Genomic DNA, 26,306 nt, shown 5'->3' on the forward strand with positions numbered 1-26,306 from the left:
GTCTTGTGGGTTACGTATGAGTGTCTGAGCTGTGCGCTAGTCGCTTAAACAGAAAGCTTGGTGATTTCAACATGTCAATACCTCTCACGAAGACGAGCAGTAATGCAGTCAATTTGGGCCGAGGTTGAGGGGGGGAAAGCATGCATGAATGCCTACACACCACAGAGACTCGTGGATATTACAGGCTCAATTGAGCAAACTCGGTGCGCTGTACTTGCAAAAATCGCACAAGTCACAGAATTGTGTCGAGCCGTCTATACAGTTGTTCTTTCATGCGCCTGAGAATAGAGACCCCAACTTCAGGAGCGCGAAAGTAAACGAGTGAAATGTAGCCTACCATTTCACCTCCTCTAAAGTGGAATCACAACAGAGTGTGTGTTTTGGTATGTTCTGCGTCCAGTGCCGTGCCATTAGCAAATTGAACAGAGTTTAACTTCCAGACGCGCTCGCTGTATGTGGCATCTCGTGAGTCCTGGGTGTTTTCTTAACCTGGCTCTCTTTCACTTCACTAGATTAGGACATAATGGTGTGTTAAGTGCCGTTTTAGGCTTCTTTGCTAACGGGGTAATAGCCCTAGTAGTTGACAGGTTATTAGTGTATGTGGGTTGGAAAGCACATGTTTTTTTTTAGTGTGTGTGTGTGTGTGTGGGAACCATGATGCTGAATCGACTCAAAGTGCTGTTATTGCTCGTTGGTTGTACTGTGTGTTTGTGGGCAGGGCTGCTCTTTGGATGAGATCCCTGTGGTGTGTGTGGGAGGATTGGGGGGGTTTGTGTGTGGACGTATTTAACTATACTTGTGGGGACCAAACAAACAAACATTTGACCAAATGGGGACATTTTGTTAGTCCCCACAAGGTCAAATGCTTTTTCTAGGGGGGGGGGGGGGGGGTTAAGGTTAGAATTAGTGTTAGGGTTGGAATTAGGGTTAGGTTTAGGAGCTCGGGTTATGAGCTATGGTTAAGGTTATGTTAAGGTTAGAATTAGTGTTAGGGTTGGAATTAGGGTTAGGTTTAGGAGCTAGGGTTATGAGCTATGGTTAAGGTTATGTTTTCGGGTTAAGGAATGGGACTGAATTGTGTGTCCCCACAAGGTTAGTTATACAAGACTGCGTGTGTGTGTGTGTGTGTGTGTGCGTGCGTGTGTGTGTGTGTGTGTGTGTGTGTGTGTGTGTGTGTGTGTGTGGGTGGATGTGTGTATGTAGCATGCAAGTCAAAGGATGCATGACAAACAAAGTGAAAGATGAAAGAGTAAGTTAATGAAAAGTTGTGGCCCCTGTTTTTTTTCAACGCCTTCTCTTTACACGTGCATGTACACACACACACACACACACACACACACACGTACACACACACACACACACACACACACACATGTACACACACACACACGTACACACACACACACACGTACACACACACACACACACACACACACACCTGTTTAGCATTCCCCACTTCAATCAGTATGCAATGAGCAGCTGTGACATCTCTGAGAGTATGCCTTTGACATCAAAGCATCCACTCCAATCACCATCTCTTCTCTTCCCGAAAGTCCCTACCAACAGGTAAAGGGCATGTCAGTGTGATGAGCTGCCTGTCCTCTCCCTCTCTCTCTACCTCCCCAGTCCATGACCCAGCGCTGTAGGGGGAGGCTTGTGTGCGTCATGCCCTCTGCGGGGCATCATATGCTGGATTGATGAGTCGGCAGGCCTGGGTGGTGTGTGGAGGCTGGTTGTGGGGCATGTTTGTGCGAAATGTCTAAGGCATGCAGTGGGAGAGAGACAATTGTGTGTGGCCTAAGGGCATCTGTGTGTGTGTGTGTGTGTGTGTGTGTGTGTGTGTGTGTGTGTGTGTGTGTGTGTTCATAGAACATTGTGTGACCCATTTTGAACGAGACGTCACACTGTTGCTCATTCACACGGCTTTAACCCTTTAGAGGACACACACACAGAAACAAACACACACACACACACAGGGGTCTTGTAAAGGGTACAGTGAGTGGTCCGAGACTGTGTATTGAATCAGATCCCAGCCACTCAGTGTCATGTTGCATTCCCTTGAAGAGGGGAATGTCCATCTTACCGATTTACAGCTCCCCAAAATATAACCCCAATCCTGGGATGAGAGGGTGGGATTACTGGGAATTTTCGGGAATGAGGCTGATGTGGGATTTCCCCTCTTGAAAGAATCATTGATTAACGTGTAACAAACACAACACTGATGAAATAGAAAAACCACTCATCTCTTTTTCCCTATTTGCCATGTTAGGTCTACGTCTTCCCCGCTGACTTTATTTACAAACTCAACGCTAAAATTGGTTATTCTACTATTACAAACACACATATTAGGGGGCTGGGATGCTGTCAGTACGGTTGGTGCCTATAGTTGGTGAAGTTAAGGAATAATCAGATATGTTCTGGAAGAGAGGGGCTTTTCCCTGTGATGTGGAGAAGTCCCAGAGTGGCTGACAGCGCCGTCAGACACGGATCAAAGGCATCTTCCGGTGTGTTAAGTGCTGCTTTAGGCTTCTTTGCTAACGGGTTAAGAACCCTACTAGTTGACAGGTTATTAGTGTAAGTGGGTTGGACAGCACAGGCCTTTTAGCGTGTGGTGTCCTGGTTTTAGTGAGCAGGATTTCACCAGCCTTGCACTATAGAGTTTTGAAAGTAGGATTCTCTCCCTCTTCATTTTCCTTCCCTCTGTGTTCCCCCTTCTCACTTCTTCATATACCCTCGGGGTATGTTTTGATCTTAAATCAGAGGTCCTATGTGTTATTGTACGCGATTGTCCTTCCAGTTCAATAAGTCATGAAATCCAGTGATTCATAAGCTCCTGAGTATGGCTCTGGATAGGATGGATCCACCGTCCTGCCCTCCTCCCTTTAAACTTGCCCCCTCCCACCCCCAGGGGTCTTCCACTGGTTCCCCTTCTGCTCCAATGATTGACAGCTTCTCATTTTACCTGCTTTTTAATGACACCCAAACCCCTCATTTTACCTGCTGCATAAAACTGCTCCAAGGCACACCCACATTCCTTTTCTTACTGCAACCCCCCCCCCCCCCCCCCCCCCCCCAGTGTTTTGAGAGAGTGTTATCCTTTGCTTAAAGGCTTGTTTAGCGCTGTCTGAGCCATGTTATAGCTGTGTGTGTGTGTGTGTGTGTGTGTGTGTGTGTGTGTGTGTGTGTGTGTGCATGTGTGTGTGAGAAAGAGAGAGAGAGAGAGCTTTTGCAAGCGTGCATGCTGAGCCTACATAAAACAGTGTTTTGAACCTCGCTCTGCGCGTGTACGTTTCGAAATGAAACGTTCAGAGCAGCGATTCATATGACGCGTCACTCTGAATTGGCCCCAGGTCTGTTTACCTTTAAAAACACAGAGAACCGGGGTCACATTGTGTGTACGCGTGCATGTGCGCGTGTCTGATGCTTAATTTTAGCCGTTTGAAATACTGAAGTGACGGCAGCAGAAAAACATTGCTCAGATTCATCCGGGGATGCTTCAGACAACAACAAAAATGTCAGACTTAATTCGGTTACTCCAGAATTGTATTTAGAATTTGCCTTGAGATTTTGAACTTGTTTCTACAACTGTCCACATGAAACGCACTCTTTAGAAACATTTTCGGAATCTGTTCAGCATCCCCTTCCCAACCAAATTTCTGTTATTTCTAGTTATTATTAGTTATTTCTAGTTATTATTTCTAGCATCACTGTGTCCTTACTTCAGTGTTTTTGTTTGTTACCAACATTTTGAATCTCAAATCTCAATTTGAGATGGTATCTCTCTCTCTCTCTCTCCGACCCTCGGCATCTTTCTCTCCCTCTGCTCTTGCTTGGGGTCTTTTATTTACCCAAATACATCCCTCGCCGGCCTTGAATCCCGGAGAGGCAAGCAGCCTTGGAGAGTGAGAGCGCAGGAGATAGAGAGTTGTCTGCAACAACCAATTACAAACGAAACTATTCAGATTATTCAGACTCTTAATTCAACCCCCCCACACCACCACCCCTCCCTTGCACACTCTGAAGGGCCTTTTCTGTCCTCGAGTTCGTGATGTCAGCGCCTCATTGAAACCGTCTGCTCTCGCTGCTGCGCAATCCGAGCACAATGGTCCCCATTTGAATACCACGCGGATATATGCCAGCTCTGCGCCCCCCCAACGAAAGGAAAGGGGGTGCGCGGGGTCCTATTTATTTATTTTATTTGAGTCGTAAATGTGTTTAATTTGAGTCATTTGTCTTTTTTTTTTTTCAAGTGTTACGGGATTTTAAACAGTCGCACGACTTCTAAAAAGCGGAGGCCGCAAGAGTTGCGTTTCGCTTCTGATATGAGTCGTTCGCCCGGGCGTCTAATAAACGGACGCTGATGTTTTTGTGTCCTTGAACAGATCTATACGGATTGGGCCAACCACTACCTAGCCAAGTCGGGACACAAGCGACTCATCAAGGACCTGCAGACAGACGTGACAGACGGAGTGCTGCTCGCCGAGATCATACAGGTTGTCGGTAAGTGGGGTACACTTCATTTACCGTCTCTTCTCTTGATGTCGTGTTATTACCGTCACTGCTCATGAGTTCAAGTCGATGGACTAGACTTCTCACGCGGATACCATGTTTATACGTCTTTCAAGTCGTAACGCTATGTATACTAATGCATATTTGTACGGTAATCGCCATAATGCCATATGCTATTGGTGATGAACTGTCCTCATAAAAATATTAATTTCCACACACATTATTATTAACGTATTATCAAGAAGTTATTATTCTCCAAAATTGAGTTTAACGCTGAAATGTTTGACAGCGGTGCAGTCAGAGAGAAGTTTGACTGAGGGATGTTTTGTAACATGTCATTATGCGCCCCCCTCCCCTTAGTCCTGTAATTTTCCCACTTCACAAGCTGCCCTGTCATCTTTTAAGGAGGACAGAGGGGGGGAGACAGTGCCCTGAGGTTACAGCCCTGTCACATCAGCTCACCGATGACTTATCACTCCTCTGCTTTCCAGACTTCTGTCGAGCTCTATCAGAGGATATAGATGATATTTATTTGTATGCGAAACACCGCCTCAAATCCAAGAACGTGTACAGAACATCCTACAATACTAATGTAAAAGCACACTTAGAATTAGGAATACGAATCAACACGTCGCAGTCGCACGTCATAGAACATGTGCGTGGACTAGAGTCTTCTTCGTAGAATTCAGACTAGGATCTGGAGTAGAGGGACAAGGAAAAACCGAATCGTTTTCTCTGGCGACTTCTCTGAAAGTCGGAGTAGGCTAGCGGGTCTTTCGAGCCGGAAGATGGAGCTTTTTGGGGATTTTTGTAGCGTCGACGGCAGGACGGGTGGGTTTGGAGACACTGAGTCCTCTGTTCCCTTCTTCTTTTGTCTTTTGATGCTCAGATTGAATCTCTGCATTCACTGGAGAGTGAGCATCATCAAGGATGCACGTTGTCGTACGCGCGCATCTTCGATGACCCGCTATGACACAAACTGGGGTGTCTTCCGTCCCCTGATATAGTAGGGCCCCGGAGAGAGCGTGATTTCTCACCATCAGCGGTCTCAGTATCCCTAGGGGACAGTGTAGGGTAGAAACAGTGGCGCATGCTATTGTAAACATGCACGCAAGCAAGCGCGCACACACACTGACATGCACAAGTAGGTGAGGTAAAGCAGAGGCGGTGTTCATTGCAAAGTTCATCTACAGCTGACTCATTGACTAAGTCTGTCTGGCTATGTCGCTGTGCTGTTTTTGACACTCCCCCCCCCCCCCCCCCCCCCCCCCCCCACAGCTGACTACTGCTATCCTGGTGTCATGTAACTGAGCTCTATCCCTCTTCCAATCCCAATATGAGTGTCCCAGTCACCAGTTCATTCATAGTTTCCTTTCCCACTGTCTACAGTGAGGGGGAGAAAAGTATTTGATCCCCTGCTGATTTTGTACGTTTGCCCACTGACAAAGAAAGGATCAGTCTATAATTTGAATGGTAGGTTTATTTGAACAGCGGGAGACAGAATAACAACAACAAAAAATCCAGAAAAACCCACGTCAAAAAATGTTAGAAATTGATTTGCATTTTAATGAGGGAAATAAGTATTTGACCCTCTCTCAATCTGAAAGATTTCTGGCTCCCAGGTGTCTTTTATACAGGTAACGAGCTGAGATTAGGAGCGCACTCTCTCTCACTGTATGTAGATGGGGGGAAATATCATACCAGACAATTGCTACTGAAATCTGACTGTGCAGCTCAGTGGGTGTGAAGCAGGGGGACGGCGACACGGTGACACAGGGTCAGAGACCTGCCTGGGATCAGTAGCATGTTATTTTTGGTAGGAGACAACAGGGGAGACCGAATGACAGACAATGGCAGGGTTTAGAAGAGTCATTAATATATACTGAACAAAAAGATAAACGCAACATGCAAAAATGTGTAAGATTTTACTGAGTTACAGTTCATATGAGGAAATCAGTCAGTTGAAATAAATTCATTAGGCCCTAATCTATGGATTTCACATGACTGGGAATACAGATATGCTTCTGTTGGTGACATATACCTTTAAAAAAAAATGGGCCTCACAATGGGCCTCAGGATCTTGTCAAGGTATCTCTGTGCATTCAAATTGCCATCGATAAAATGCAGTTGTGTTCGTTGTCCGTAGCTTGTGCCTGCCCATACCATAACCCCACCGCCGCAACGGTTGACATCAGCAAACCGCTCACCCACACAACGCCATACACGTGGTCTTCGCTTGTGAGGCCGGTTGGACGTACTACCAAATGATCTAAAACGACATGAGGTGGCTTATGGTAGAGAAATGAACATTCAATTCTCTGGCAACAGCTCTGGTGGACATACCTGTGACATTGTGTTGTGTGACAAAACTGCACATGTAGAGTGGCCTTTTATTGTACCCAGCACAAGGGTCACCTGCGTAATGATCAAGCTGTTTAATCAGCTTCTTGATACGCCACACCTGTCAGGGGGATGCGTTATCTTGGCAAAGATAAACACATTTATTTGCACAACATTTGAGAGAAATAATCTCTTTGTGCTCATGGAACATTTCTGGGATATTTTATTTCATGAAACACGGGACCATCACTTTACACATTGTGTTTATATGTTTTGTTCTGTGTACATTCCACAGGGTGTGTTTATGTGCAAGTGCATGTGTGTTTGTGAGAGTGTTTATCCACCTGACACAAAGTTTGGACCCACTGGGATAACCCTTTATTTTCCTGCAGTAGGTGGTAGGTTCCTGTGGCGGAGATGCCCCACCAGGCTGTAGTGTTGAAAGAGGACAACCTTGTCTCAGCTGCTGTGGGCTGGGCCTCTAAAGGAGGGGGGTGGGGATCCACACACACCCCTTCTCTCAGCCAACTCTGCCTGGACCCTAGTGGCCCCACACACATTTGCTATAACTAGATTGGGTTTCATCGCTCAGAAGAAAGAGGGGGCAGTGACCCTCTCCATCCAGTCACAGGCCTGCTCTCCTCACTCACTCTCCCTGGCACTGAGTAGGAACATGCTGGAGGAAGAACCAGGGGTATCACTAACACCTTTGCTTTTCTCTCTCTCTCTCTCTCTCTCTCTCTCTCTCTCTCTCTCTCTCTCTCCTTCAGCCAATGAGAAGATTGAAGACATCAATGGCTGCCCTAAGAGTGGTTCTCAGATGGTGAGTGACCTTCCTAGGGTTTCCTTCTATTGGTTTGTGTGTTTGGCAGTATAACGTTATAATACTTGTGTGTGTGGGGGGGGGGGGGGGGGGGGGGGGGGGGGGGGGTTGTTTTGCTTGTTTGAATGGGTGAGTGTGTGAAGTCAAAAAAAGTTGCTTTTGATGTCTTGGTCCACCACAGTAGAGTGTCTGTGTTTGTGTGTCAACTCATACCTGCGTCTACTTGAGCGTGTGTAAGCTGTGCGTACGTACGGGGCCTTATTGAAGCAGGGAATTCGAAGTCAGCTCTGTCTCGGAAGACATTGGTCCAATTGAATGGTTATGGGTATTACTCCTGTTATTTTGAAATGTGTGGCTTCGCGGTCAGTCTTTAGAAAACGTCTGGCCTGTAGACAGGCCATTGGCTCTCACTTTGAAGCACCAGAGACTGAGGTTTGGTGTCTGGAAGAGAACCAAGCTCGCTTCGTCACATTACCGCTAGAAATAAAAACTCCACTTATGTTATCCAAGGGGACAAAATCCAGATGGAGAATTCAAGTTACGATGACAGTAAAAACGTTAGCAGGGCGATGTTGTAATGGCTGTGGCTACTGTACAAGGATTCCCTTTTGGAGAGGGCTTTGGCAAGCGTACTCTTCTCCCAGGCAAAGGCTTAGTTCTACTGTATATTCATTTCTGTGTTTATTGTGGTTTGTTGTGGCAGTTTAACATTAGAACACATGAGTGTGAGAGAGAGAGAGTGTATCTGTGGCCGCGTTTATATATGTGTTTATTAGGGGTGGGCATTTGAAAGAATGTCTAATTTGAATGGGCTGACCACGATTAGTCGACTGGTCGATTGTTTGGTCGATAGGCTGTTGGTCGACCAAGATTTCTTTAGTCGAGCTGTAGCAAATATATATATATATACAGTGCCTTCGGAAAGTATTCAGAGCCCATGACTTTTTCCACATTCTGTTACGTTACAGCCTTATTCTAAAATGGATTAAATCTTTTTTTCCCCTCATCAACCTACACACATTACCCTATAGTGATAAAGTGAAAATAGGTTTTTAGACATTTTTGCAAATGTATTAAAAATAAAAAACAGAAATACCGTATTTACATAAGTATTCAGACCCTTTGCTATGAGACTGGAAATGGAGCTCAGGTGCATCCTGTTTCCATTGACCATCCTTGAGATTGGAGATTGGATCGATTAGAGTCCACCAGTGGTAAATTACATTGATTGTACATGATTTGGAAAGGCACCCACCTGTCCCACAGTTAACAGTGGATGTCAGAGCAAAAAACAAGCCATGAGGTCGAAGGAATTGTCCGTAGAGCTCCGAGACAGGATTGTGTTGAGGCACAGATCTGAGGAAGGGTACCAAAACATTTTTGCAGCATTGAAGGTCCCCAAGAACACAGTGGCTTCCATCATTCTTAAATGGAAGATGTTTGGAACCATCAACACTCTTCCTAGAGCTGGCCGCCCGGCCAAACTGAGCAATCAGGGGAGAAGGGCCTTGGTCAGGGAGGTGACCAAAAACCTGATGGTCACTCTGACAGAGCTCAAGAGTTCCTCTGTGGAGATGGGAGAACCTTCCAGAAGGACAACTATCTCTGCAGCACTCCACCAATCAGGCCTTTATGGTAGAGTGGCCAGACGAAAGCCACTCCTCAGTAAAAGGCACATGACAGCCCGCTTGGAGTTTGCCAAAAGGCACCTAAAGACTCTCAGACCATGAGAAACAGCATTCTCTGGTCTGATGAAACCAAGATTGAACTCTTTGGCCTGAATGCCAAGCATCACGTCTGGAGGAAACCTGGCATCATCCTTACGGTGAAGCATGGTGGTGGCAGCATCATGCTGTGGAGATGTTTTTCAGCAGCAGGGACTGAGAGACGAGTCAGGATCGTGGCAAAGATGAAGGAAGCAAAGTACAGAGAGATCCTTGATGAAAACCTGCTCCAGAGCACTCAGGACCTCAGACTGGGGTGAAGGTTCACCTTCCAACAAGACAATGACCCTAAGCACACAGCCAAGACGAAGCAGGAGTGGCTTCGGGACAAGTCTCTGAATGTCCTTGAGTGGCCCAGCCAGAGCCTGAGCTTGGACCCGATCGGACATCTCTGGAGAGACCTGAAAATAGCTGTGCAGCAACGCTCCCCATCCAACATTACAGAGCTTAAGAGGATCTGCAGAGAAGAATGGGAGAAACTCCCAAATACAGGTGTGCCAAGCTTCTAGCGACGTACTCAATAACACTCAAGGCTATAATTGCTGACAAAGGTGCTTCAACAAAGTACTGAGTTAAGGGTCTGAATACTTATGTAAATGTGATATTTCCATTTTTTATTTTGAATAAATGAGCAAAGAATTCGAAAAAACTGTTTTTGCTTTGTCATTATGGGGTATTGTGTGTAGATTAATGAGGAAAAATACATTTTAGAATAAGGCTGTAACGTAACAAAATGTGGAAAAAGTCAAGGCGTGAATACACTGTATAAATGTGCCCATTTTGGGATCTGATAGTATTTCTGATTGGCTTAAAGCACCACCACTAATGAGCTGTGGAGCAGGCCAACCTGATTACTTCTAATCAGTGCTTGACTTGGACTGAAGTAGGTTCCGGTCGTCATTTTGCGTGCTGGTACTGTTTATATTTAGGTGCAGGAGCTCCACATTACTTTTGAGCTAATTTTCTCTAAGTGGAACAGGAGCTCAAGCAGTAGAACATTTGAGGTGCCGGTACTCAGCTCCGGCGAGCTCCTGCCCAAGTCAAGCAATGCTTCTTATCCCTCGCGCAAATAGCCAACAGCTGTGTCTGTCCCGAGCACCACTCTGAGGGCCCAGAATATGTTATACAATGTTTCAAGTTCGTTGCAGACAGGCCATGCGTAGCCAATGTGATTTTATAGGATACGTTTTTTTTTGTGTGGATATTTTCTACTTGCAGGCTGCAATGTTTTTGTTTGTTGCCTTTATGTAGGCTATTTTTTTTTACATAGTTGGTAATGGCAATAGAAGTCACTTTTTAGGTTTGTATCATTTTCAGTTAGATTTGGATAGAATTTTGATTAACTACATGGCAACGATTTTGAGATATGAAGACGCTAATATAAATGAAATGAAACTGTTCCACGAACATGTGTATATAAAAACCATAACTGGCACGCAGATCGGTAGAAATTATAAGATAAATTGGCATTTCACATGAGAAAGGTTGCCGACTCCTCGTGTAGCCTATTACCGACAACTTCAGGAGAGCAATGGCAGAATCTGCGAAAGCCAGCAGGAGCGGGAGGAGAATGGTTGGTTCAGGTGAAGTTTTTTTTTCTTCGGGTTATCTAGCTCTCTGGCTCCCTCTTGAGTCATTTGTGTGTTATTTCATCGAACAGTAAACTTAAAGCGTCAAACAAGCTCAGTGCATATCATTGATTTTATGAAAACACATAGTGTTTCTATATACGGAAAAATACACCTTTAAAAATGTTGACCAATCGATTGATGGAAAGAACAGACAACTTTCGGTCGGCCGAGATTTCGTTTTGTCGGGACAGCCATACATTTACAGTACCCGCATCTTAGCTTGCAACCGGGCTGAAGGCAAGAGTTTATGCTATGCTATCTGTTGTTCCAATTACTGGTTGTTCTGATACAAATTTGAACATATTTTCACTGCACTTGACACGCTCCAAACAATAAACATATCTTAGAGTTAGACAGAGTTAGACACATAAATTGGGCCAGTGTGCCAGTTGAAGGCTAATTTAGACTGATAGCCAGACCCCGCCTCCCCGACCACCAACACACACACACAGACACACAGACACACAGACACACACACACACACACACACACACACACACACACACACACACACACACACACACACACACACACACACACACACACACACACACACACACACACACACGCGCGCGCGCACAGGAATCAGTCAGTCAGCCGGTTCTCTCTGCGTCTCCACTATCAATTAGCCGGGTCCCATTAGAGGTTGATTGTGCCCTCCAGTCGGCAGTAATTGAGACGCTCCAGGCTGCCTCTTGTCTCTGTAGTCCCTCTCTGGTCTCTGTTCCTCTCTGGTCTCTGTTCCTCTCTGGTCTCTGTTCCTCTCTGGTCTCTGTTCCTCTCTGGTCTCTGTTCCTCTCTGGTCTCTGTTCCTCTCTGGTCTCTGTTCCTCTCTGGTCTCTGTTCCTCTCTGGTCTCTGTTCCTCTCTGGTCTCTGTTCCTCTCTGTGTCTCTGTTCTTCTCTGTATCTCTGTTCCTCTCTGGTCTCTGTTCCTCTCTGGTCTCTGTTCCTCTCTGGTCTCTGTTCCTCTCTGGTCTCTGTTCCTCTCTGGTCTCTGTCCCTCTCTGTGTCTCTGTTCCTCTCTGTGTCTCTGTTCCTCTCTGGTCTCTGTTCCTCTCTGTGTCTCTGTTCCTCTCTGTGTCTCTGTTCCTCTCTGGTCTCTGTTCCTCTCTGGTCTCTGTTCCTCTCTGGTCTCTGTTCCTCTCTGGTCTCTGTTCCTCTCTGGTCTCTGTTCCTCTCTGGTCTCTGTTCCTCTCTGGTCTCTGTTCCTCTCTGTGTCTCTGTTCCTCTCTGTGTCTCTGTTCCTCTCTGGTCTCTGTTCCTCTCTGGTCTCTGTCCCTCTCTGGTCTCTGTTCCTCTCTGTGTCTCTGTTCCTCTCTGGTCTCTGTTCCTCTCTGGTCTCTGTTCCTCTCTGATTTCTGTTCCTCTCTGGTCTCTGTTCCTCTCTGTGTCTCTGTTCCTCTCTGTGTCTCTGTTCCTCTCTGTGTCTCTGTTCCTCTCTGGTCTCTGTTCCTCTCTGGTTTCTGTTCCTCTCTGGTTTCTGTTCCTCTCTGGTCTCTGTTCCTCTCTGGTCTCTGTTCCTCTCCGTGTCTTTGTTCTGTACAGTGATTAGAACCTTCTCTAAAACCTCTCTTAGCTTACCACTGACTCCCACTGTTAGCATTTTACAGCGAGAGGTGGAAGAGACGGTGGGCTGACGCTGTGTGTTTAAGTGTGTGTGTGTGTGTTTTTGTGTGCGTGTGTGTGTTTCTCTGTTTGGCCTGAGCCGAGAGATATTTGATGGGGGTGCGTGTGTTCGTGTGTCACCACTGTTGTGTCGTGTGCAGCGTGCATGTGTGAGCTATTCAGCTGAAACTGAAGCGCTCGAGCAGTGCTGGAGGCAGGTGCAACCAGTCATTATGCACATGTCTTTGTGGATTTTAATACAGACTGAAAACACACACGCACACACTTTCCCTGTTAGCCGACCACTCAACACCCAGGACCCACTGAGAGCTCCATTAACAACACTTGACTTGATTGCTGTGGGAAAGCTGCATTCAAAACCCTGAAAAGCTTCTGGCAATTAACAACTCTACCCTTAACCTCTTGTTTTAAACCGGCAAACATGTAAACAAGCTTAGGACATATAATTGAGTGATATAGCGCCTTTTTATCCCCATCTTGCTCAGTGTTTCAGACGAGTGGCGGATAGTTGTTTTTACAACTGTGGCCCTCACACAGACACACACACGCACACGCACACACACACACACACACACACACACACACACACACACACACACACACACACACACACACACACACACACACACACACAAGCACCCCTTTTACCGCTAGCCCCTCCCAGTCTCATACCCTTGCCACCCAGGAAATAACCGTAGCTTTTGCAGTGACATGCTGTCATTGGGGTAGTGGTGACACAGAGGTGCTAAAACCACACAGGACGCTCCCTTTACTGCACCCCCACTCACATATCCCCTGAAGTGCTTTAGGTCTGTCAGAGGCCTACTTCTTACTGTGGAGGGATACATTTGTGTCACACACACACACACACACACACACACACACACACACACTGCTCTGTTGTTCGGGTAGATTTATTACTGTGTATTGTTTAATTGCTGTGTGTGTCGTGTTTCTGGGTCACAGTGTTTTATTTCCAACTTCCTGTTTCGCCCTCAGTTTGGCTCTAGTTCCCGTGAGATCTGTTTCTCTCCTCTACTGGGAACAAGTGTTACTACTAGCTCCGTACAGGTCCAAACCAGTTCAGACCCGTCTTCCCAGTAGGCCTCTCTTACTTGGGAACGATGAAAACGACGCCTTAGGAGGCTTCATAAGCCCTCAGAGAACGTCAAATGGCGTTTCCTCCTTTACATCAAGGCGTTGTCAGTTCTCAACGTCAACCCGTGTTTCACCTTCAGGTGCCACTCAAGGCCATGACAGCTGTAAGCCTGACTAAACAGCGTTTGACTTTAAGCGTATGATGTTATATACAGCGTTCCTTCCGTGTCCCAACGGTTCAGTACTAAATGACATGGTCGTTCATAGGTTATATGACTACTATATTTACACAGTATATGATCATATAGATTGTATTGATCGATAATGTGAGTCCCCACAGGTGAATAGGGGAAGCAGGATACCACAAGCAGGATACTGTCTGACGTTAACGTGTAATCAGGGTGTGTGACAGCTAGGGGGATACCTCCTTCAGACAACGTGTGTGTGTGTGCGCGTGTGCTTGAGTGCGTTCCTGCATACATGCGCACGTGTGTGTGAGTGTGATACCTACTTGTATCAGCTGGCCGAACTCCATGTAATCAGATGCGAGTGCAGAGCAATCACAGGTACAGTGCTGCGTAGTGTTGCTAGGCAACCCCGTATGGAGGAGTGTCACCCGTTTGACCACGAGGTATCGGCTGGAGCCTCTATTTGGGTTAGCGCTCCTCCTGTCATCCCTCTCTCCTCCTCACCTTCTCTGCGGTTAGAGAATTGTATATTTACCTAATTTCTTGTCACTCTGTGTCCTCTGCTGTATCTAGACTGCATTTAGTTTGATTGTTTCACTGTAAAGTACTGTAGTATTGGTGCTATTGGTTTGTTTTTTTGTGTGTTGGGTTACTTGCCACTTGGGCACCAGTACTACCAGCTTTCAAAGAAGGTAGTTGTGTAACACTATGAAACTGTCTAGTTGAATTACATCAGGAGGTACAGTACAGTCGTGGCCAAAAGTTTTGAGAATGACACAAATATACATTTTCACAAAGTCTGCTGCCTCAGTTTGTATGATGGCAATTTGCATATACTCCAGAATGTTATGAAGAGTGATCAGATGAATTGCAATTCATTGCAAAGTCCCTCTTTGCCATGCAGATGAACTGAATCCCCCCAAAAAACATTTCCACTGCATTTCAGCCATGCCACAAAAGGACCAGCTGACATCATGTGAGTGTTGACAAGGACAAGGCTGGAGATCACTCTGTCATGCTGATTGAGTTCGAATGACAGACTGGAAGCTTCAAAAGGAGGGTGGTGCTTGGAATCATTGTTCTTCCTCTGTCAACCATGGTTGCCTGCAAGGAAACACGTGCCGTCATCATTGCTTTGCACAAAAAGGGCTTCACAGGCAAGGATATTGCTGCCAGTAAGATTGCACCTAAATCAACCATTTATCGGATAATCAAGAACTTCAAGGAGAGCGGTTCAATTGTTGTGAAGAAGGCTTCAGGGCACCCAAGAAAGTCCAGCAAGCGCCAGGACCATCTCCTAAAGTTGATTCAGCTGCGGGATCAGGGCACCACCAGTACAGAGCTTGCTCAGGAATGGCAGCAGCGCAGTGAGGCGAAGACTTTTGGAGGATGGCCTGGTGTCAAGAAGGGCAGCAAAGAAGCCACTTCTCTCAAGGAAAACATCAGGGACAGACTGATATTCTGCAAAAGGTACAGGGATTGGACTGCTGAGGACTGGGGTAAAGTAATTTTCTTTGATGAATCCCCTTTCCGATTGTTTGGGGCATCCGGAAAAAAGCTTGTCCAGAGAAGACAAGGTGAACGCTACCATCAGTCCTGTGTCATGCCAACAGTAAAGCATCCTGAGACCATTCATGTGTGGGGTTGCTTCTCAGCCAAGGGAGTGGGCTCACTCACAAGTCTGCCTAAGAACACAGCCATGAATAAAGAATGGTACCAACACATCCTCCGAGAGCAACTTCCCCCAACCATCCAGAAACAGTTTGGTGACGAACAATGCCTTTTCCAGCATGATGGAGCACCTTGCCATAAGGCAAAAGTGATAACTAAGTGGCTCGGGGAACAAAATATCTATATTTTGGGTCCATGGCCAGGAAACTCCCCAGACCTTAATCCCATTGAGAACTTGTGGTCAATCCTCAAGAGGCGGGTGGACAAACAATAACCCCACAAATTCTGACAAACTCCAAGCATTGATTATGAAAGAATGGGCTGCCATCAGTCAGGATGTGGCCCAGAAGTTAATTGACAGCATGCCAGGGCAGATTGCAGAGGTCTTGAAAAAGAAGGGTCAACACTGCAAATATTGACTCTTTGCATCAACTTCATGTAATTGTCAATAAAAGCCTTTGACACTTATGAAATGCTTGTAATTATACTTCAGTATTCCATAGTAAGATCTGACAAAAATATCTAAAGACACTGAAGCAAGCAGCAAAGTTCGTGGGAATTAATATTTGTGTCATTCTCAAAACTTTTGGACACGACCGTATGTTAAAGTTGTGTTATGCGTTGTGTTGACCGACTACAGGGTTGTTGAATCTCTAAAACCACAATGTAAGGGTATTGTGAAGCGAGAGAGGTATTTACGGGGTTAGTGTTACCTTGGTTCACAGGTGAGGTAGTCTCAGTGAAACTGTCTGAGAGAGTGAAAGGCGGGGTAGAGAAACGCACACGCGCCGACTCAGTCATGCCACAAGCCAGGATTCCTTAAGACATAAACAAAGCTTCCGGTGAGGGGGCGTACACACACACACACACACACACACACACACACACACACACACACACACACACACACACACACACAAACAAACAATAGATTCTCTGTGGTGTAAGAAAGTGTTTGTTCCTTGGGCAGTTGCAGGGCCGGCTCTACTGTGCTGCTAGCTGGCTGAGACCCAGCATGTGATGGCAGCCTTAGAGAGAGGTGTGTGTGTCTGAGAGAGAGAGAGACCCAGTACAATAGAACAGTGGTTAGTGTGATACTGTATTTGCTGTGTTCATGCCATCAAGACAGGTTCAGAGAACTTTCTAGGTAAGAGGAAACTCTATGGACATATTAGAATTGCATCTTGGTTTTGAAAGTTGTATTTTGCTATGACGACGGTTGGTATTTTGTATTATTTAGTAATAATAATGGTCATTTTTAGGCAGTGTAATTTCTCATTATTGTTGATTTAATGATCTAATTACTGTTGCTTCCTAGGTGGCCATATAACTGGGCCTGTTTCTAAAAAATGTGGGATTGCAAGTTATTCAGTTGCAGTGTAATTTGAGTACTACTTCTGTCCAGTGTTCAATCTACCTGCAGGGTTAGATTGTCTGTGGCTGTGACATGTCTGTGACATGTCTAGTGTGTGTTTAGTGTATTGGGTGGAGAGGGAGAGACTTACAGTTGAAGTCGGAAGTTTACATACACCTTAGCCAAATACATTTAAACACAGTTTTTCACAATTCCTGACATTTAATCCTAGTAAAAATCTAAAGTCTTAGATGAGGATCACCACTTTATTTTAAGAATGTGAAATGCCAGAATAATAGTAGAGAGAATTACTTATTTCAGCTTTTATTTCTTTCATCACATTCCCAGTGGGTCAGAAGTTTACAGACACTCAATAGTATTTGGTAGCATTGCCTTTAAATTGTTTAACTTTTGGTCAAACGTTTCGGGTAGCCTTCCACAAGCTTCCCACAATAAGTTGGGTGAATTTTGGCCCATTCCGTAACTGAGTCAGGTTTGTAGGCCTCCTTGCTCGCACACGCTTTTTCAGTTCTGCCCACAAATGTTCTATAGGACTGAGGTCAGGGCTTTGTGATGGCCACTCCAATACCTTGACTTTGTTGTCCATAAGCCATTTTGCCACAACTTTGGAAGTATGCTTGGGGTTATTGTCCATTTGGAAGACCCAAGCGACCAAGTTTTAACTTCCTGACTGATGTCTTGAGATGTTGCTTCAATATATCCACATAAGTTTCCATCATCATGATGCCATCTATTTTGTGAAGTGCACAGGTCCCCCCTGCACCCCCACAACATGATGCTGCCACCCCCGTGCTTCACGGTTGGGATGGTGTTCTTTGGCTTGCAAGCCTCCCCCTTTTTCCTCCAAACATAACGATGGTCATTATGGCCAAACAGTTCTATTTTTGTTTCATCAGACCAGAGGACATTTCTCCAAAAAATAAGATCTTTGTCCCCATGTGCAGTTGCAAACCGTAGTCTGGCTTTTTTATGCCGGTTTTGGAGCAGTGGCTTCTTCCTTGCTGAGCGGCCTCTCAGGTTATGTTGATATAGGACTCGTTTTACTGTGGATATAGATACTTTTGTACCTGTTTCCTCCAGCATCTTCACAAGGTCCTTTGCTGTTGTTCTGGGATTGATTTGCACTTTTCGCACCAAAGTACGTTCATCTCTAGGAGACAGAACGCATCTCCTTCCTGAGTGGTATGACGGCTGCGTGATCCCATGGTGTTTATACTTGCATACTATTGTTTGTACAGATGAACGTGGTATCTTCAGGCATTTGGACATTTCTCCCAAGGATGAACCAGACTTGTGGAGCTCTACTATTCTTTTTCTGAGGTCTTGGCTGATTTCTTTTGATGTCCAATGATGTCAAGCAAAGAGTCACTGAATTTGAAGGTAGGCCTTGAAATACATCCACAGGTACACCTCCAATTGACTCAAATGATGTCAATTAGCCTATCAGAAGCTTCTAAAGCCATGACATCATTTTCTGGAATTTTCCAAGCTGTTTGAAGGCACAGTCAACTTAGTGTATGTAAACTTCTGACCCACTGGAATTGTGATACAGTGAATTATAAGTGAAATAATCTGTCTGTAAACAATTGTTGGAAAAATTACTTGTGTCATGCATAAAGTTGATGTCCTAACCGACTTGCCAAAACTATAGTTTGTTGAAAAAAAAATTGTGGATTGGTTTAAAAGCGAGTTTTAATGACTTCGACCTAAGTGTATGTAAACGTCCGACTTCAACTGTATATACACCATCACGGCTACGTGTGTTGTCCCCATGACGTCAAAGCTAGGCACAACACCTATTGGCTCAGTGGCTTTACTACATTCTAATGAATAACCAGACTGTATTTACTCAAGGTTTATTAGTCATGCACATCGTTGATGAGAGGAGCACTGCCCGAGGAGAGAAAGGAGTGGAGATACCAGAAGAGAGGACAGGACAGGATGAGGGGAAGACAGGAGCGGGGGAAAAAGTGGACAAGTGCGAGAGGAGGAGTGGTAGATAGGCAGTTGTGTTTTAAAGTAGAGAACTCGTTGTCAAAGCACCTGTGTCTCCCTCGTTTGATTTTCTATTCCAACAGTTGGATGATTTCTCACTTTTCCCGCACTACACTGGAATTGCCGAAGTTGAAATTAGGAATCGGTCCCCCGTTTGAATACAGATGAAATATGTTTTCTAAAATGTATGAGCACTGATCTCTCAGCAGGTGTGTTTATTTAGCCAGAAGCATCTTATTTTTAACCCCCTCGGTACCAGGGGTATTTGGGTCAAAGGTATATCAGAGAAGGGGGTCAGGGCAGTATTTTAGTAGTGTTGATTGTGTGTGTGTGTGTGTGTGTGTGTGTGTGTGTGTGTGTGTGTGTGTGTGTGCGCGCGTGCGCATGCGCATGAGTACCTGCCTGTGTATGGGTGCGGGTATATCACAAGGAAGATGGTGACATTTAAGAGGAGGGGTATCTTAGTTAAGCTAGGGTCTGGGCGGTATTTCAGGGTGGCTGGTGGGTAGTTCAGTGAGGCGATGGAGGCATTTGGGTCTGGGGTATTTAAAAAGACAGGGTATTTTAGTGAGTGGGGGGTATTTTAACTTTGTAGCGAGCAGAGCCTGGTCTAAATTCCTCCTGGTTCTCAGTCTGTGTGCTCCCTGACCCTCCAGCATGTGTCACCCTATAACAGCTGCTCTGGGGTCAGCGGGTCACAGAGATGACAGAGGGTCCAGACTGCCGTTACAGCTCACTCACTGATCCGGAGCCTGCTTCTGTTTCGTCATGTGACGTCATTGACATGTCTGATCTAGAATCATAGGGCTAGAAGGAGGATATTGCCATTAATGTATTGAATAGGTAGTGTTATTTTAGTCCGTTTTCTATAAAGTACGACGTTATGTTCCTAAATGGAAACTCTGAACTCTGCTCAGTTGAAACCCAATTCACACTAATAGAAGGTAATTGTGATTGCTTCTATTTCAGGAAGCTGTTTATGTATTCTAGGTCTGCTTATAGCATCGGGTGTGTACAGTTTGCAGGGACAATGTTCGACCTGTTTTCAGAGTGGCTTGTAGTAAGTGCTTTGGTGGAAAATTACCGATGGCGGTGATTCAATATGCCTCGGTATATAGCGTAAGACAGATTCCGTTTTGACGAGGGTTCCCTGATTGAACGGTCAAGGGTATAGTCCAAATGGCCGCTCCTCAACAGTATGAACAGTGAAAGTGACAGCTGGCTGTGGCGTAAGAATCAATTGGTATACTGCTCAGTCACTCCCTGTTTGTTCACCTGAACCCGACCGCTGACAACCTTTGTCCCCCCCCCCCCCTTTTTTTTATCGATGATGTCATTCAATTACTCCATTTGATTTGGTTCACCTGGTGATGACATGTGCAGCCAATGGGCTGTATCGAAATAGGGTCACCTGACCCGAAGCTAATTCTGTCTACCAATCATATCACCTGGCTGTCGATTGTTGACAGCTCAACACAGCTGGGTCGATGTGGTTCCATTGGCCGGTATCTTAGTAACAGGGTCAAAGTAGGACGCTTATTTGAATACTGCTTTGACTAGGCTATGTCATTAAACGATCCACTCGCCTTACTCAGGTCGGCGCTCTGCGAAGTCAATCCCTGTAAACACGTCACTGAACTCCACGGCTGGCCATGTGTTTGGGATTGCTGTTTCTGAGCAGGCTGCTGATAACTGCTTATGTGCGTTATGACTGTACGCCGAGTGGAGTTCAGTCTGAATGTAAATTCAGAAGCACCCGTTCTGAGTTCTCTGTCTCTCTCTCTCTTCTTCTTCTCCTCCAGATTGAGAACATTGATGCCTGCCTCAGTTTCCTGGTAGCCAAGGGAGTCAACATACAGGGTCTGTCTGCAGAAGGTAAACACTCACACTCACCAGTCACACACACCTGCTGAGACTACACTGGCTGACTGTAGTGGCTACAATATTGTGTAGTGAGCTTGTAGCTTACTTTCCTCTCTGTATCTCATCTCTCTCTCTCTCTCTCTCTCCTTCTTCCTACCTCTTCCTCTTCATCTCTCTCTCTCTCTCTCTCTCTCCTTCCTACCTCTTCATCTCTCTCTCTCTCTCTCTCTCTCTCTCTCTCTCCTTCCTACCTCTTCATCTCTCTCTCTCTCTCTCTCTCTCTCCTTGTCTGTTTATTTACCTCTCTCCCCCGCGCTCCGTTACGCAGAGATCCGCAATGGGAATCTGAAGGCCATTCTGGGCCTCTTCTTCAGCCTGTCTCGCTACAAGCAGCAGCAGGCCCACCGCCAGTACTCCCAGCCCCACCTTAAGTCCCAGGCCCAGACCCCTCATCCTCCCCTGGGCCAGCAGACCAGCGCCCCTGCCCAGCTCAGCAGCCACCCTGCCCCCGCTGCGCATGAGACTCCGGCCCCCACAGCACAAGCAGCCCAGAAAACAGCACAGGTCGAGATGCAGTCCAGGTAAGCCTGTTGGATCACCGCTACACTGATGCATTCTGGGCAGATGTAGTTCCATGATACTCCGAATTTAAGACGTCTTCCCTCTTGCCGATGTCATCGGTGTTCAATTTGTCGCCTCTGTCTCGTTTCCTCTCTCTTTCCGGGTGTCTTAGCACCAGTCCGTCTGCAAATGTAAAATGATCCTTTCTTTCTCTCTCTCATCTTCCATATCGCTCTCCTTCTCTGTCTTTCTCTCTCTCCTCTAGGGATGGGTCTCAGAGTAAACTGCTCAAGTTTTCCCTCGGTCAGAAAAAGTCCTCTAGGTCAGCTCTTTTTCTCTCCCTCTTTCCCGCTCCCTCTTCTTTGTGGTCCTGCATCTTCCTCCTCCACTCCTCCTCCTCATCTTCTAATCCTCCCCCCTTTCCTCGCCGTTTCCAGAGCAGGTAGAAGTTGTCCATAACAACGGATACAGGGTCAGATCTTTGTCAACATGCTGTGGTTACTATAGAGGGTGTATTAATGTGATCCTAGATCTTCCTAGAACTTCTACCTGAAACGGCTATTCTATTCGGCATGAGTTTTGAAGAGAGGGGGACTCCATTTTGGAAAGTCCTGTCCGACTCTGGCATCACGCCTCATTTGGCATATCTGCTTAATGGGCTGTGAGGGACCTTTGGATAACCTGTGCACGTGCGCGCGCACGCAAGAATGTGAGAGAGCGCGTCTCACTGTGAGCGTGGCCCTAATAGTTAACTGAGATGGAGGAGTGGATGGCTTGAATTCGGTTGGATGTTACGATAACGGATAGGATAGGCCGCTACCACTATCCTACTACTACTGTACTGTGTACTGTGCGACAATGTTTATTCGGTGACGTGTCACACACTTTATACATTCGTCTGGGCCCATATTCATAAAGTGCCATAAAGTAGTTGTACTGACCTAGGAGCAGTTTAGCCTTTTTTTATATAAGTCTCAAAAGGAAGGACCGAATCCGAGATTAACACGCCTACTCTGAGATGCTTTATGAACGATGGCCATGAACTTTGTTTCACAAGCATGTTCACTGTTTTTCTGAACTAAATGACCGCGTTAAAACGAAGGTAAATGGAGGATGTGTTGTTGCATGCTGCCTAAACCCAACAGAGCAGCCATAGAAAGGTGCCTGAACGGAGTCCCCGCATCCGTTTTTCCAGGGGCAACAGAAGTTAGGTTGAATATACTGTATACATGAAAACAGGAAGCGGACCCGGTGGAGAGTGCATGCTGTCCATCCCTGGTCGTTTTTGCACCTGCTCTGTCAAAATGTACCTCAAAAACAATGCAACAGCCCCACCCTCTGGTCAGCATGTGTAACTGCAGGTTAATATTCAGCTGGGCATAAATACATTCAATATCTGGAATGGTGTTTTTCTCTCTCCTTTTCAGATTGTAATGCGTTTCTCCTCCCCTGCTTTTCCTTTTAATCTGAATTTTTAAATTTTCTTACTTTCTCGACTTGAATGAAAACTGTCTTGATGTGCAGCCAAGGGGAGCACAGGTGACATTAGGATCGTTTCACGATTACGATTTCATGTGGTCACATCCTGAACGAGAACGGACAGAATACTTTTCATCAGTGAATCGCAAACAGTGTATGTCAGGAATAGGCTAGCAGTGAAGCCTGTGACTTAATATCTCCCTCAGAGTTAAATCGTGTATTACCTTTTGCAGCTCAGTTGGTAGAGCGCGGTTCTTGCAATGCCAGAATAGTGGGGTCTGATTACCAGCATCCCCCGTCCGTAAAATGTCTGCATCGCAAGTAAGTCGACTTTAAGTCCCGTTAAATAGAACTGTCTGCTAAATGGATATAAAATAAAAAGATATTGTTTATACGCTAACATTTTCAGTGTGTTCATTTCAGCACGCTCATGTCGTCAGTCTTTATTGTCAGACAGGAACTTAATAATGACTTCTTATAGCCCAGACTCCAGTTTAATTCATAAGACAGTTAATTCACGGGCTAACAGCAGTCTGAGCTAGACCTACTCTCCCACTAACAAGCCCATGCAGTCCTACTTGGTCATGTTAAGGAAATTCCTCTTTTTTTTATATATATATATTTTTTTTAAAGGCCACAGTGGCAAGAAGGAAATAAGAGTTGCGATGTTTCTCACCGGTATTGAACTACCGGTCATAATCTATTTATCAGACCAATGTCGAACAGCCACAGAATTATGTTTCCTCCACTAATGCTGGATTAGCAATTTATAGGCCTCCGTGAGAGACAGACCCGGCTGGAATAGAGTGTCGAATGCTGACTTTGACTCCTGGCTACGGCTACACAGGAGATTAGCTAATAATATGGGGTTACAGATAGGCGGGAAAATATTGGAACGTTTTTAATGGATGTATTGCCTAAACCTTGCTGCTTGTGCCATTGAGTGTAAATGCTCTATTGCTCTCTCTCTCTCTCTCTGTCTCTCTGTCTCTCTGTCTCTCTGTCTCTCTGTCTCTCTGTCTCTCTCTGTCTGTCTCTGTCTGTCTCTCTCTCTCTGTCTCTCTGTCTCTCAGACTTCCAGGCCCTAGTGCGAGGGTGTCCACTGCTGGCAGTGACATCACACCACGCGGGTCGGTTGGGGCCGCCGGCAACCGGCGCAGTCAGGGCTTCACAGACAAGACCAAACCAGCCGCTCACCTGCACAAAGGTACGTCCGTCCTCACACACACACGCACACACACACACCTTTTATGACTGTGCATGTGTCTGGAATTCAACCGGGGGTCAATATGGCCCACTCAAAGCCTGATCCATGACTCGATATACGATCAATGTATGTACACACACACACACACACACACACACACACACACACACACACACACACACACACACACACACGTCTTGATCGTATTTCGAGTCATGGATCAGGCTTTGAGTGGGCCATATTGCCCAAGGTTGAATTCCAGACACATGCACAGTCATAAAGGACCAAATGTCTAAACCACCTGCCAAGTCATTAAGCGCTGACTGTCTGTCCTGGTCATGATGTGGATGATGATGTCTGTGAGTATAGCAGCTACCCTAATCAAGCCGTTATAGTGTGGGAGGCCATAGGAGTCACCCTTTCTCAGAATAGACCAAGGCCTATCCACAAAGCGTCTCATATTACAGCAAGGGTGCTGATTTAAGATCTGTCCATATAATATTATTCATTGTGATATGAAAGGCTAAACTGATTCCAGATCAGCACTGCTGCTCTGAGACACTCTGTGGATACAGGTCGCTGAGTGCAGACACCCTCTTCCACCCACGATGCACTGCGTCAGTGCTGAAGCGCTTTACTACGATGTGTGTGAGTTGGGCCATGAAATAGAGTATTCGTCTTTGTTACCCATGTTGAGGGCATCAAAGGTTATTCGTTAGATCGACAATGTTATGAGTCAAACTAGATATGATTTGTGGTTGCCAGATGCTTCGCCTATTTATCTGGCTGGTCATGTGATTCTTCTACCTTGGCTAAGGGAGCTTTATGGATACAGAAATGAACAGTACGAGCTTCAATACTGCGTATTGCGAGGACAGTCGAAACACTATGTGTGTTTGTGTGTGTGCGTGTGTGCGTGCGTGCCTGCGTTCGTTCGTGCGCGTGTATGCACGTGACACTGACCTATAGAGAGTGTGTGTGCTGCCTGTCTCCTCGCTAAATTACATTGACATGGGTTACAAGGCGAGGTGACAGTGTGTGATTTATAGAGGTGTGTGTTAGATTTAGTGTCGAGCTATAAAGGTTACCGTGACCTTTAGCTGGTATGACCGCTATGCACTGTGCTCTGTCTAACCTCAAAGGTGCTTGCCTATAGCAGGATGACCTATGACTCGGGCTGTGGCGATCATGACATTTTGTCCTCTGGTTAATGGCACGCAAAAGTCCGCTCGTCTCACTGTAATTGACCTTTAATTAACTTAAACACGTTTATCATCTCCAGGCCTCCATTCTTTATGTCATATGATGTGCCCTGAATCAATTTCCTAAATCAATTACCATTGCTTGGCCTGCGTCTTGTTGGTGTGTGTCACGTTTACCCCCGCTCCCCCTTCTGCGGCGCTCAGCCTCGCCAGTTGTCTCGTCATTACTCACACCTGCCACCGTCGTTACGCGCACCTGCGCCTCATGACACTCACCTGGACTCTATCACCTTCCTGATTACCTCTCCTATATTTGTCACACCCCCTGGTTCTTTCCTCAGGCAATATTGACTCTGTTTCTGTTTCATGTCTGTACGCTGTTCGCGTTTCTTGTTTTGTACTATGTTCTATTTATGATTAAATATTCACTCCCTGTACTTGCTTCCTGATTATTAGCGTACACGTTAAAGAATAACGCCTCACCAAGGGGAAGCAACAGTCGGCTCGTCAGGTTCCCGCTCCTCAGCCGGCTCGTCAGGCTCCCATGCCTCAGCCGGCTCGTCAGGCTCCCGCTCCTCAGCCGGCTCGTCAGGCTCCCGCTCCTCAGCCGGCTCGTCAGGCTCCCATGCCTCAGCCGGCTCGTCAGGTTCCCATGCCTCAGCCGGCTCGTCAGGCTCCCATGCCTCAGCCGGCTCGTCAGGTTCCCGCTCCTCAGCCGGCTCGTCAGGTTCCCGCTCCTCAGCCGGCTCGTCAGGCTCCCATGCCTCAGCCGGCTCGTCAGGCTCCCATGCCTCAGCCGGCTCGTCAGGTTCCCGCTCCTCAGCCGGCTCGTCAGGCTCCCATGCCTCAGCCGGCTCGTCAGGCTCCCGCTCCTCAGCCGGCTCGTCAGGCTCCCGCTCCTCAGCCGGCTCGTCAGGCTCCCATGCCTCAGCCGGCTCGTCAGGTTCCCATGCCTCAGCCGGCTCGTCAGGCTCCCATGCCTCAGCCGGCTCGTCAGGTTCCCGCTCCTCAGC

General features: G+C 46.4%; 1 protein-coding gene across 1 annotated transcript in view; it reads left to right on the plus strand.

Annotated features, from left to right (window-relative positions):
• Positions 1–26,306, plus strand: part of LOC115167569 (neuron navigator 2) — a gene marked incomplete in the record, with an annotated part of 313,298 nt that overhangs the window by 221,714 nt on the left and 65,278 nt on the right. The window contains 6 exon segments of the mRNA XM_029722138.1: positions 4,383–4,500; positions 7,620–7,672; positions 20,784–20,856; positions 21,173–21,425; positions 21,671–21,727; positions 23,958–24,091. Of these exon segments, the coding sequence (XP_029577998.1) occupies positions 4,383–4,500; positions 7,620–7,672; positions 20,784–20,856; positions 21,173–21,425; positions 21,671–21,727; positions 23,958–24,091 (688 nt within the window).

The sequence above is a fragment of the Salmo trutta genome, chromosome 29, assembly GCF_901001165.1.
Source record: "Salmo trutta chromosome 29, fSalTru1.1, whole genome shotgun sequence".
NCBI classification, from domain to species: Eukaryota; Metazoa; Chordata; class Actinopteri; order Salmoniformes; family Salmonidae; genus Salmo; species Salmo trutta.